The 14,235-nt window shown below is 41.7% G+C and overlaps 2 protein-coding genes across 5 annotated transcripts in view; both read right to left on the bottom strand.

The window, feature by feature from the left end:
* The window catches only part of ARHGAP6 (Rho GTPase activating protein 6), a 491,723-nt gene that overhangs the window by 79,264 nt on the left and 398,224 nt on the right, over positions 1-14,235 (bottom strand). For all 4 annotated transcript variants that reach the window (XM_007129261.4, XM_028492520.2, XM_028492519.2 and 1 more), the window contains exon 2: positions 6,960-7,119. In XM_007129261.4, coding sequence (XP_007129323.1) covers positions 6,960-7,119 — 160 coding nt within the window. The remainder of the gene's footprint in view (positions 1-6,959; positions 7,120-14,235) is intronic.
* On the bottom strand, positions 10,173-11,008 carry LOC102977914 (zinc finger CCHC domain-containing protein 17-like). Its single transcript, XM_055086317.1, has one exon. The coding sequence runs from the start codon at positions 10,923-10,925 to the stop codon at positions 10,212-10,214; it is 714 nt and encodes a 237-aa protein (XP_054942292.1). The 5' UTR covers positions 10,926-11,008; the 3' UTR covers positions 10,173-10,211.

Here is a 14,235-nt window from a genome sequence, read left to right on the forward strand (position 1 = left end):
TCGGTATGTTTTTTGGAATCACATTCAGTTTATAGATAATTTATGACATAATTGACATCTTTATATTACTGATTCTTTTTATTCAAGAAAAATATGTCTTTTATATTTATTTCTAACTTCTCATTCAACTTAGAGTCCATGGTCTGAGATTATAATCATTCCCTTGGATACTGCATTAGTTTCTTATGGCTGCTGTAACAAATGACCACAAACTTAGTGGCTTAAACAACTCAAATTTATTATCTGACATTTCTGGAGACAAGAAGTTTGAAATGGGTCTCACTGGGCTAAAATCAAGGTGTCAGCAGGGTGGCATTCCTTTCTAGAGGCTCTAGGGACAATCTGTTTCCTTGCCTTTTTTAGCTTCTAGAGGCCTCCTGCATTCCTTGGCTCATGGCCCCTTCCTCCATCATCAAAGCCAGCAACACTACATCTCTATGACCATTCCTCCAAAGTCATATCTCTCTCAGATGGGAAAGTTTCTCTGCTTTTTAGTACCCATGTGATTAGTTTGGACCCTCCCAGATAATCCAGGATAATCTTGCTGTCTCAAGGACCTGAGTTGATCACATCTGCAAAGTTCGTTTTGGCATGTGAGGTAAATATTCAAAGGTTCCAGGCCATCTTTGAGGGGTCCAGTATTCTGCCTACCACAGATATACTTTCAACTGCCATGTCCCTCTCTACCATTATTGAACTCAACCAGAAAATCCTAACTCTACTGAGAGGAAATGTGGATTAAACAGGGCTGGGAAACTCAAACTACAAAATGGTGTGTTTGCTTTAGCACTGTTTAGCTGCCTAGATGTTTATTTTGCAATTTAAATTCCCAGCTACTAACCTCAAATAGACCTTTAGGGCTGCCCTGCAATCCTGCAACATTGCTGGTCCATCAGCTTCCCTCTTTTCCATTCCTCTCCTCTTTCCTCAAACCTCCAGGATCTCCTTCCCAGCCCCACTCCTAGCAGATGAAATCGTTTCCTATTTTGCTGTGAGGGAAGAGGCAATCTGGAGTGAAATTCCACATGCTCTCCCATCATCTTCTAATCTACCTACATCTGTACCCATATAACCAATGTCCACCTACTACTAAAACTCAGGAGGAGGTCAAACTCTCTACCTGTGCTTTGGATCCCACCACTGGGAATAACCCCAGTAATTTCCCAGCCCACCAATCTTCTATTCTTCCCTCTCTATGGTGAATACCAGCAGCTGATGAATATGTTATATTATCATTCATCTGAGCCCTGGAAGCACCAGTCTCATAGAGGAAGAGGGTCCTCCAAACAGATGCCCGTAAATAAATTCCCACAGTCATCCTAACGTGGAAAAGAACAAAAATGTGAGCTTGGATATGTTTCCATTTTCATTGTACTCACTATCTCATTAGGCTTGGTATCATTTCTTTAGGTTCTAGGCCCTGGCAACTATTTATTTTCCGAGTAAATTATTCATACAGTGAATATGACCCTGTTTAGAACCTCCACTTAGGGGTTTACATGGAACCAAGTGGCTACCCTCGGACCAAAGCTGCCATCATAGCACTCAGCACTGGCCATGCATTTGAAGGATCTTGGTAAATATTCAATGTCTATAATCATCTGCCCAAAACAATAGTTTCAGAACTCTTTGGTGATGTCTGTTTTTTTCCACCCGGCCACACAGTTCCTTCTCTCCTTCGTAAGTAAGAAATTATTTGTAAACCATTAGCTCCTACTTTGATGGAAAATATCAAAATAACTCCTGTAACCCAAACATCTTTGAATATCTTGATAGAACAAATCCTTCCCTGAATGTACGAGGACCAACATAGTCTCATAAATAAGCAATGGAGACAGAGCTTCTAGTAGATAAGTTTTATAAAATTCTCTGTTTGGTAAAGGTTATTTATTTAGTGGACTCTATAAAAAGCAAGAACAAAGAGAAACATCAAATTAACTGGATTTAAAAACAAAGCCACAAAGAATATTTTTTCCTTGGTATCTCATCTGATGTGCATCCAATCTGGTTTTCACATAACCTTTTAGAGTCATCATTCCCTTCACTATAAATTTGGTTTGCCAGAAACATTTCTATTAAAATTTTTTCTTAGGAACAGAAAGAACATCTGTTCTTGTAAAAGAGATACAGGACAATTGGGCCCCACCTGGGCCACCTTGTGAGTTAATGGGGAGGCGAGGGCAGGCCTCATCTCCACCCTAAAACCAAACCAAGACAAGATGAGGCAGAATGAGAAGGTCTTACGGAGAAGCAGCAACCTGGCCTGATGGTGATTAGCACTCATTTTTCACCCATTGCTAAAGGAATTTTCTTCTTACTTGACCTGAGGATCTCTGTGTTACATTAGTATGAAAAGATATAACAGGGGTAGGAATTTCCTCCTGGAAGGAAGTGGCTGTGGTTGTGGTGTCAAGTAGCACATGATGAGAAAGCCAAGGGAGCCAGGCATCAGTCAGTGAAATGTGCCTGTCCACCAGCCTCTTGGCCTAACCTACCATTCCCTTCTCCTGAACTCTTTCATGACCTCCAGCAGAGTCCGAGATTCCAGCTTAAAGAATGAAAGTGGCCCCTCTTGCCACTTCTATTTAACACAATATTGGAAGTGCTGAACACAGCCATCAGACAAGGAAAAGAAATAAAAGGCATCCAAATTGGAAGGGAAGAAGTAAAACTGTCACTATTTGCAGAGGACATGATACTTTATATAGAAAGCCCTAGGGACTCCCGTGGTGGCACAGTGGTTAAGAATCCTCCTGCCAATGCAGTGGATACGGGTTCCAGCCATGGTCCTGGAAGATCCCACATGCCGCGGAGCAACAAAGCCCGTGCCCCACAACTACTGAGCCGGCGCTCTAGAGCCCATGAGCCACAACTAGTGAGCCCATGGGCCTGGAGCCCGCGCTCTGCAACAAGAGAAGCCACCACAATGAGAAGCCCGCACACCGCAACGAAGAGTAGCCCCTGCCCACTGCAACTAGAGGAAGCCCGTGTGCAGCAATGAAGACCCAATACAGCCGCAAATAGATAAATAAATAAAAAAGAAACCCCTAAAGTCTCCACCAACATACTGTTAAAACTAATAAATGAATTCAGTAAAGCTGCAAGATACAGGATTAAAATACAGAAATCTGTTGCTTTTCTACACACTAATAACAGACTATCAGAAAGAGAATGTGAAAATCAATCCCATTTAAAATCACATCAAAAAGAATAAAATACTTAGGAATAAACTTAACCAAGGAGATGAAAGACCTTTACTCTGAAAACTGTAAAACACTGATGCAGAAAATTGAAGATGACACAAAGAAATGGAAAAATAGCCTGTGCTCTTGGATTGGAAGAATTAATATTGTTAAAATGGCCATACAACCCAAAGCAATCTACAGATTTAATGCAATCCCTATAAAAATACCCAAGACATTTTTCACAGAACTAGAACAAATAATCCAAAAATGTATATGGAACCACAAAAGACCTGGAGTTGCCAAAGCTATCTTGAGAAAAAAGAACAAAGTTGGAGGTATCACTCGCCCAGTCTTCAGACTATACTACAAAACTACAGTAATCAAAACAGCGTGGTACTGACACAAAACCAGACACATAGAGAGAGCCAAGAAATAAACCCACACACCTCTGGTCAATTAATCTATGACAAAGGAGGCAAAATATACAATGGAGAAAAGACAGTCTCTTCAATAAGTGGTGCTGGGAAAATTTAACAGCTACATGTAAATGAACGAGATTATAATATTTCCTCACACCATATACAAAAATAAACTCAAAATGGATTAAAGACTTAACTATAAGACCTTAAATCATAAAGCTCATAGGCAGAACACTCTTTGACATAAATCGTAGCAATATTTTCTTGGATCTGTCTCCTAAGGCAAAAGAAATAAAAGCAAAAATAAACAAATGGGGCCTAATTAAACTTTTTTTTTTTTGCACTGTAAAGGAAACCGTTGACAAAAATGAAAAGACAACCTATGGAATGGGAGAAAATTTTTGCAAATGATATGATCAATAAGGGGTTAATATCCAACATATAAAAACAGCTCAACATCAAAAAAAGCCCAATTTAAAAATGGGCAGAAGACATGAATAGACATTTTTCCAAAGAGGAAATGCAGATGGCCAAGAGGCAGATGAAAAGATGCTCAGCATAGCTAATCATCAGGCACATGTAAATCAAAATCACAATGAGATATCACCTCACACCTGTAAAATGGTTATCATCAAAAAGTCTACAGGGCTTCCCTGGTGGCGCAGTGGTTGAGAGTCTGCCTGCCGATGCAGGGGACGTGGGTTTGTGCCCCGGTCTGGGAGGATCCCACATGCCGCGGGGCGGCTGGGCCCGTGGGCCAGGGCCGCTGAGCCTGCGCGTCCGGAGCCTGTGCCCCGCAACGGGAGAGGCCACAGCAGTGAGAGGCCCGCGTACCACAAAAAAAAAAAAAAAAAAAAGTCTACAAATAACAAATGTTGGTAAGGATATGGAGAAAAAGAAACCCTCCTACACTGTTGGTGGGAATGTAAATTGGTACAGCCCTGTGGAAAACAGTATGGAGGCTGCTAAAAATAGAAAACTAAAAATAGAACTACCATAAGATCCATGAATTCCACTCTAGTATATATCTGGAAAAAAAATTCAAAAAGGTACATGCACCCCAATGTTCATAGCAGAATTATTTACAATTGCCAAGATATGGAAGCAACTGAAGTAGTCACAACAGATGAGCGGATAAATAAGATGTGGTCTATATATAGAATAGAATATTACTCAGCCATAAAAGAATGAAATTCTGCCATTTGAAGCGATGTGGATGGACTTAGAGAATATTATGTTTAATGAAATAAGTCAGAGAAAGACAAATATGTGGAATCTAAAAACTAAAACAAATGAATGTATATAGCAAAACAGAAACAGACTCACAGATACAGAAAACAAACTAGTGGTTACCAGTGTGGAGTGGGAAGGGAAAGGGGCAAGACTGGGGTAAGGGATTAAGAGATATAAAGTATTATGTATAAAATAGATAAGCAACAAGGATATATTGTACAGCACAGGGAATTATAGCCATTATCTGGTAATAACTTTTTTTAAAACATCTTTATTGGAGTATAACTGCTTTACAATGGTGCGTTGGCTTCTGCTGTATAACAAAGTGAATCAACTATATGTATACATATATCCCCATATCCCCTCCCTCTTGTGTCTCCATCCCACCCTCCCTATCCCACCCCTCTAGGTGGTCACAAAGCACCGAGCTGATCTCCCTGTGCTATGCAGCTGCTTCCCACTAGCTATCCATTCTACATTTGGTAGCGTATATATGTCTATGACACTCTCTCACGTCGTCCCAGCCCACCCCTCCCCCTCCCCGTGTCCTCAAGTCCACTCTCCACGTCTTATCTTGTAATAACTTTTAATGGAGTATAATCTGTAAAAATACTGAGGCACTATGATGTTCACGTGAAACTAATATAACATTGTAAATCAACTATACTTCAATTTTTTTAAAAAAAAAGAATAAAAGTGGCCCTAAGAGCCATCATCCAATAAAAAATTCTGTGTGGTCACTGTTTTTGTGCTACTCTTTCTAGTCAACAAAACCGAGCCTCCTACTACAGAGGTAAATTGCCCAAGCTCACATGTGGAGGGGGGAGGGGGTGACCAGACAAGTCCTCATATTCTGGTCTTCAGACTCCCAAGCCAGTGCCCTTTCCATCAGACACAGGTGAGCCAGGAAAACAGCTCCACCAACACTGCTGTTGACGGAATGTGAGCACATGTGTTCATGTGTATATTAAGGTTGCTCAGCCTCTACACTTGGGCCCTCGGGCCCTGACAATGCTTGCTGTGGGGGACTGTCCAGTGTATTGAAGGATGTCTAACAGCATCCCTGGCTTCCATCCAGTAGATGTCGGCTGCATCCTTCCTCCGAGCTGTGAAAACTGAAAGTGGAGCCAGACATTGCTAAATTTTACCTGGGGAATGGGGGAAAACCATCCCTGGTTGAGAACTACATATCTATGTGTATGTGTGTATATATGATATGAATGATTTTATGAATATTCATGAAGCATCCCCTCAACTCCCTAAAAAAAGAAAACAAAGGAGAAGTTCTGCAGATACTGAAATCTTCCAAGGCAATCTTCTAGCTTTCAGATGCTTGCTATTGCTCTCCTGCTTTCCTTTAAGTTTTAGGCACAGCAGCCAATGTTGCGTTTTTATGGCAGGTTTACTCTATTTGTATAACATCACAGCTTTTCACTTCACCTCAAATTACCTTTCGGCTACACACGAATACACATTAAAAAGTACCTTTATAGAAGACAGTCAACATTCAGAAACAGGCTTTACAGATCAAAGGATTTCAAATACATGCTTCTCATCTTTACCAGAATCAGGATCTGTGTTTGCAGAAACATCAGACAACCAGGCCTGCACTGGCTCCAGTGTCATAGTGGTGAACCCCAACAGAGACAGGCCAGGTGAAAGACTGGATAAAAATGAGTTAACATTGGTATAATCACTGATTCTGAGTTTGCATAAGGTCAAATGAGAAGTTTAACAGATTGTTAAAACATTCTTTTCAACTGCCTAGTTTGAAATCATATTGAGATAGACATGGTTTTTCTTCTAACCCTTTAAGTTGACCTTGCTGAAACTTCTTTTTAATTGGTTGTGCTGAAGCCACGCAGACCGTTGAGATACACATGGCTTTCCCCTTTAATGCCCCAAGTTGATCTTCCCTTTAAATACACATATTAGTCGACATGTAAACTGTCCCACTTGAACACATCTTTCAAAATGGATGCCAGTGCCAGCCAGTGACCCAGAAGCTATAGCTTCCTTCCTGTGTTAATCGTGGGGCTGAGAGGACTCTGCAGCCTGGGGCTCTGGCAGAGCAGATGTTTGACTTCCAGCATCCCCCATGTGACGGCAGATGGGGCCTTACCTTTGGGAATGGTGATCTGACAGCTCAGGTCACAGTCCTGCTGCAGCTGATAAAAAGCCACTTCCTGCAGCCGGGCTCGCTCCAGCTCTGAGAGGCTCTGGATGGGGACTGACCTCAGCCGTACGCTGCGACCCGACATACTGTTCCACGTGAAGTCACCCTGCAGATCAAGGGGAAAAACATCAAGGGTCACACAGTAATCTACGACTCACAAGCCTCAGCCTCTCTCTCAATCGGTCATAAAGTCAAGCAAACTTCATTTTTATGTTCCCAAATTGGCTCTCAATACCTAAAATCAAATCCACTCTTACTTAACTGTGGAATTACTCAGTCATTTGCAAACATCAAAATCTGGAGTATCTGCTAGGTCATCTGATCCCATAAAATGATGCAAAGAAAACTATGTGGAAAGATGCTTCAAGGGTCCTGCCTCCTCTCTTTTATGGGAACACATGGGAAATTTTCGGTTTTTATTTCTCAGTAACAGGAAAAACTACTGCTAATTGCCATTGTGCACACTAGACATAGGAGGGTAAACGTATATTGATAGCCTACCGTGTACCAGCAATGTGCCAAGGGCTTTTTAGTTACTTTCTCTATATAATAATACAATCTAGTATATTTATTATATATGACACAATATATTATTATTATATATAATTCATACTTTTGATACATTATTGTAATATATACTTAGGATAATACATTATGTTGATATTATAGTAACATATAGTATACATAAATATAATATAATATAATATAGAAGAAACTGAGGCTTAGGAAGGTTAAGTAATTTTCACCAAATTGTAAAACTTACAAGATTTGAAACTAACCAGGACTCGAGCTAAAAAATCTTAGGCTTTTAAATTCTATGCTAAATTGTAACCACTGAGTTTCTATTTATAGCAGTCTAATGAGCTATTTTGATCACAGTAAGTATAGAGATATGATCAATAAAAGCTACATATATTTATAGAGATGTTTGATGCTAAAATACTCCACATCAAAGAATCAAAGCCAAGATTCCCGCAATCCTGAGTCTATTTGTGTGCTCGCATACACACCTCTGATTTCACACCTCTGAGAGTGAATATCTCTACCCTTGATGCAGACAGTGAGAAAGTGATGACCTACGAAACAATACTTCACAATCCTCTGAAGCCCGATGTGCCCTCACTGAGGAGGAATTCCTACGGATCACAGATATCAACCAGGGCACAACAGCTTTGAAGAGGTATCTACTGTTTCCTTAACAATCAAGAAAAATTCTGGGAGAAGGAATAGTGCTGGGCCCTACAGACACTGCCAGGGACTTCTTGTGGATGTGGGGAACATTTAAGGAATCCCAGAAGACTTCACCATCCTCATTATTCACCTTAAAGAAGACAGACAGAAAGGCTGGCCCCAGCGACTGCTAAGACACCTTTGTTCCCTACTGGTAGCAAATTCCCGCCTAGAAGGTTCATTCCAAAGAGTGAATGGCACTATGTTAATTCTTTGATTTTTTTTTCCTCTTTATCTGGGATTTCATTGATTTATTTATTCATTCATTTGACAAATGGAGATATCATACTCTAGTAGGGGCAGAAAATAAACAAGGGTAAGTAAAGAAGTTAAAGGACATGAGGAATTTTTGTTTGTCTTCACACCTGTGCATCTGCATCCAGTGGATGATGCTGGGGGCTACCAGGGGCCCAGGACGGGCACAGGCAGCAGGGTGTGGGAATGGGTCAGGGCCGAGGAGTGAGGGAGTAAATCTAGGCAAAGGGGGTACGTTGTAGTCACATTTGGTGAACTGAAGAACATTCTTCCAGGCCCAGTGTATTTTGATTATTTTCTTTTCTTTTTCTTTTTTTTTTTTTTTTGATATAGCTGGACTAACTACAAGTTTAGACAGGAATTGGGGACTTAAGTCTTGGGTGTACCTCTCACTCACACCCTTTAAGCTTAGGGCACCACAGGTACAATATCAGTGAACTGCTTTCCCCTCACCCCAAATGGGAAGTTCCAGATGAGTTGGTGATTTTTAAACATGAAGTTTAGGTATCTAAGGGAGCCCGCTGCTACTTGAAGTGTCAAAATGGAATTACATATCTATTCTTTAAATGCATTTAAAAATATGCCCTCCGATGGGCTCTAGTATCTGTAGCAGGGTTGGCTATCTTTTTCTGTAAAAGGCCGGATAGTAAATATTTCAGGATTTGTGGGCCATGTGGTCTCTGTCAAAACTACTCAGCTCTGCCTTTGTGGCATGAGAGCAACCATAGACAGTTTATGAATGAATGGGTGTGGCTGCGTGCCAGTCAAACTTCATTTACAAAAATAGGTGGAAGGCTGGATTTGGACAGTGGGCTGTAGTTCGCCAACCTCTGAACAATAGCTCATGACTGAAATAAAATAAATCAATCCCTAGAAGACACATTTTATTTTTATTTAGTATGACCTCCTGCATAATGAATTCAAACAAAATTCAATGAGCACCTATTACATGCTAAAAACAGTACTAGGCTTGGGATTATCAAAATGACAACACAGTCCCTGTTCTTTTTTTTTTTGGAACCAACTGATTCACATTGTAGTAAATACAAAGTAAAGCAACGATCTTGGCTTGAGCTCTCTGGTTCAGTGATCGGGCGGAACGTCACACACAAGCTCAGTCACTGCGAACAATGGTTTTCTGGCTGTGACCACTGGCTGTCACTTCTAACATAGTAGAATCATGTTAGGGGGAATGGAAAAAGTGAGCACCACTTCTTACCATGTTCTCCCTAGTACCGCCAGTCTCCCTCTGCCCCTGTGCTGGATGCAGCAGAGATCAGCCACCAATCAGCCCAAGGCAGGCCAACAGGGAGGGGCCAATCACTCTGTTCTCCAACTACAGCCAGACTCACCTCCACAGCAGTACCTGTGGCTCTAGCCTGGACTCCTGTACAGGAGTCTGGCTCTGGCAGTGGCAGCTGGAAGAGGGTAACAGGACCTCCTGCTGAATGAAGGAAGTTGGGTGAGTGAATGGGTCAGCTGCGGGGGTCACTTGCAAAGGGACTGGAGTGATAAGAAAACAACTCATTTAGGCAGATACTTTTGACATCTCCCAAACCTGCCTGTGGCAGGAGGGGAAGCCATCTCCCATGGGAGAGAAGTCAATGGGGTGGAAGGCCATATTCTCAGTACTGAGTCTTTCCAGGAGCCAGCGCTTCAAGGCACAAGGCTCCAGGTTCCTTCTCTCCACCACCCCCTCCACTCTTTCCACTCTCACTCCTTGTGCTTCTTCTTCTTTTTCTTCTTCTTTGCTGCCTTGCTGTCTTTTGACGTGTGCCTTGCCCTCTTGCCTGTATCACTCTCAGAGTCTGAGCTGTCCGAGTCAGATGACTTCCTGTCTCTATGTTTCTTTTTCTTCTTTTCCTTCTTTCTTTTTCTAGAAGAATTTCTCGTGGGGTCAGGCTTTTCAAACTCTGCTGCCTCTGCCTCTTCCTTCTCCTCTTCCTCATCAGGTATCATAGAGTACTTGGTCCCACCTGGTTGCATGAAATAATCCTTTGCAAAGTGGCCTTTACAGCCACACTTCTTGCAGGTAGTGTTCAGGACAGCCTCGAGGGCGATCTTCTGCCCAGTGTCACCCTGGAAGGACCGCCTCCGCCTCTCTTCTTGCTCACTGATAACGTTGTTGGGGTCAGGGTCCTTCCCAGTCCCTTGGTTGACAACTTTCATGGAGAGGGATATTTTGATCCTATCGTTTTTCATGTCTCGTCCAATAAGCTTCACCCACACTTTGTTTCTGACATCTACCATCTCAGAGAGCTTAACCACGCCACAGGATGCCATGTGAGTTCGATGGACCAGACCTTGCTTCCGACAGCCTGGGATTTTGATAAAGGCTCCATAGTCTGTCACCATAGCAACCTCTCCTTGGAAAATAGTGTAGAGAGCAGGCAAGTTCTCCATGGTCTCGGGTCTTCCTGAATTCATCCTTAATGTTCTATGGTTCCTCCATTTTCTCTTCCGCTAAAGCTAATTCAAGTGTCTCGGTGTCAGCGTCCGGTCTCCACGCCGCAGCCAGTCCTTGTTCTTAAGGAGTTAAATTTTGGTAGGAAGAACACACTCAGTCCATGAAATACAGAGATTATGATACTAGGAGTAAGTACCAAATGCAATGGGATGCCTAGGAGAAAAGGCTTTGACATCTATCTGGGGATCAAGGAAAGCTTTACAAGAAGGCAGTGTTTCACAGGAGACCCGTAAGTTGAATAAGAGGGGTAAGGGTTTGCTCTGTAGAGATGCAACATTGGAAAAAACAGTAGGTGCCAAGGCAAATGAATTTGAGAGAACGGCCTCCTTTGGGGGAAATTACAAGGCTAGAAGGAAGGAAAGAGCAGGAGGCGAAGCCACGCAGAAATCAGGGCCATATCCTGGAGGGCTTTCTCGGCAGGCTTTGCAAAGTAGATTGGATTTTATTCAGCAGGTGATGGCTAGTCATTAAGGAACCTTGAGTAAGAGAGGAGCATGATCAGATTTGCATATGGGAAAGATGACTGGAAACACATTTCTAAGGGAATTGAGGGAGGGTGTGAGCCAAAGATGCAGAGGTCAGAAGAGACACTGGGCTAGGTATGACGCTGATTCAAATTTGAACAGATAGGGAGATACTTAGAACCACAGAGATGCTTGGGGACAAATTGTATGTAGTGGAGGGTAGGGAAGGAGTAATCTAGGATGACTTAAACATGTCTGGCTTGAGCAGCTGGGAGGACGGTACACTAAATCACCAAGATGCGGAAGAGCAGGAGGGAATCAGGCTTGGTGGGGGGGAGAAGAAAGATGCTCAAATTGGACATTTTGAAAGTGATATTTTATCTCTAAAAAATAAATAAATAAAACACGTTACCGAATCAGGCCAGTTTACATCTTTCTTGAGCCTTCATTTTCTTCTCCCAACTAAAACAGTTCCAACGCAATCAAGTAATACATAGTTCTGGAAACTGTTCACAAATGACTACACTTAGCATAATAAAAAAGTGAAGTGTGATGCTTTAAATTTCTCTGAGTCCATTATACATCACAGCCCATGACTCTTAACTTCGTAGACTTTTAAAATTCTTCGGTAAATTTGGAATTATCAGCCAAAAGAGAGAAAAGGCTTGGTCTATTTGTAATGACTTGAATTTATGGAGCTGTTGTCTCCTAAGACTTTAGTTCTTATAGCAGCTGATGGCTCAGGAGAAGGCTACAGCCAAATCCCAGAAAGAGAAAAGAGCGTGGCGCTTTCTTGAAAGCAGGGCAGCTGCATTGATCAGGCTTTGGAAGAGTCATTTTACCAAGGAGGTAATACTGTCCCCAGAGCCAATTGGTTCTTAAACCCATCCTTAGCACATGGCTGAAGAAACAATTTTCTTGGAAGAGAAGGTCATCAAATAATTAAGAAAGAGGGACTTCAAAGATGTCTCCAAAGCTACCTATTATCAACTGTGTGGCATCTTAAAAAATATCAGTTACATTTTTGATTATAGGTAATGGACCAAGTTGCTTCATAATCCATTTTATACCACAAACCTGAATAACTGAAGCCTGAAGTGTTCATACAGACCTGGAAAAGTCTGTATGGGCCACTCCAGTTCATCACCCTCCACCCTCCACCATCTCATTGTCTTTTGCCACCTGCCAATCAGCAGTCATGAATACATCAAATAATCTGCATCTTCCCCTATGTCCCAATTTTCTCACCGCTCCCAATCTATATTTCTACCATTGTGAATTTTAATGATTTTTTTTCAGATTAAGCACATGCGATTTCAACATGTTTTTTAAAGTTGGAAATATGTGAGGTCCATTTTTGGGAAATTATAAAATTAACACAATTAACTGACAGGTTAAAACCATATTCATTCATAGTATCTTGGGACAAAGTCAGGAGGTATCAGTGACTGCCCTAAATGACATAGAACAGCGTTCTTCATTTTTATTTTTATCCTTAATGCAATATATAGACATTTTGAGAATCAAGAGGCCTAATTTCAGAGCCAAGTGCACATACAGTCAAGGAAATGTCACAACACAATGGCTGGGAAACTCTGCAAACATGTCTTAAAACTACAGTTGTATTGCTTTTTAAGGTGTGATAATTTAGTGTTGGCTCACAATAAGTTACTTGGTCGAATGCATCCACTTTCCTAATTTCAGTCCACATCATCTTTTAAGATTAATTTATTTAAAGAGCCCTTTCTCAAAACATTCACCCAAGGTTTATCCGAATTATCCCAAGGTTCAAATCAGAGTATTCGCAATGAAGTACCTAGAAGTCTAAAATCTAAAATCAGCCTGTTTCTCTCCCACCTTCTCACCTCTCCCTTCAGGTTGCTACAGCTGAGGTCGGGGTCCCCAGATGCAGCACCCGTGGGAACCACACAGACCAGAGTTGCGGGGAGTCGCCGAGCAAATCCATGAGGTTTCCACATCTCCTCAGTTGCCTCTTTCTAGAATTCCTAGGGGTCACAGTGTTTCTGTGCATAAAATAGGTTTCCTTTATATTATGAAAATTGTCAAATACGAGCAAAGGAAAGAGATTAGACTAATGACCTTGCAGAGGTTCTGAGGCAGGTGTCTGCTCTGCAGTTGAGCACCCTTTTTTTCTTTTTTTTTTTTTTTTTGGTTTTCTGATTGACTGACCCATGCAGCCAGGATTGAGAGCCACTGCGCTCAAGGCTTGACCAGATTCAGGTTGGGTTGTAGTAAGTCTGCTGTTGCTAGAAAATTCAAGAAGTTCACCACCAAAGGAAGATGCAGTTTTACCACAAGATGTTACTTTTTGAAGCAAAATGTGAGCTTTAAGACACTCAGGAGTAAAGCATGATCTGCTTTCTTTTATTGAACAACAACAACAACAACAATTGACTTGAACCAGACACTCAGAGTCTAAAGCCTATACTCTTAGCCACTACAATATCCAGGCTGGTGGATACAAAGCTTGAGAGATGCCCTTCAGCCTGCATTTTGTTCTGCAGAGGTAGAGAGAAGTATAGTATGGAGTTACTGGATAGAAGGTGTAGCAGGCAGAATAATAAGACGGCCACGTCTTAATTCCTAGAACCTGTGAATATGTTACCTTACCTGGCAAAAGGAATTTTGCAGATGGGATTAAGTTAAAGGATCCTGAGATAGGGAGGTTATTCTGGATTATCCAGATGAGTCCAACCTAATCATGAGTCCTTACCAGAGAGAGGCAGAGGTGGCTGTGTGTGTGTGTGTGTGTGTGTGTGTGTGTGTGTGTGTGAGAGAGAGAGAG

This window comes from Physeter macrocephalus, chromosome 7 (assembly GCF_002837175.3).
Source record: "Physeter macrocephalus isolate SW-GA chromosome 7, ASM283717v5, whole genome shotgun sequence".
NCBI lineage: Eukaryota > Metazoa > Chordata > Mammalia > Artiodactyla > Physeteridae > Physeter > Physeter macrocephalus.

Bases quoted from the DNA above. Each gene is read 5' to 3' on its own strand.
- LOC102977914 (XM_055086317.1), bottom strand. From the start codon at position 10,925: ATGAATTCAGGAAGACCCGAGACCATGGAGAACTTGCCTGCTCTCTAC.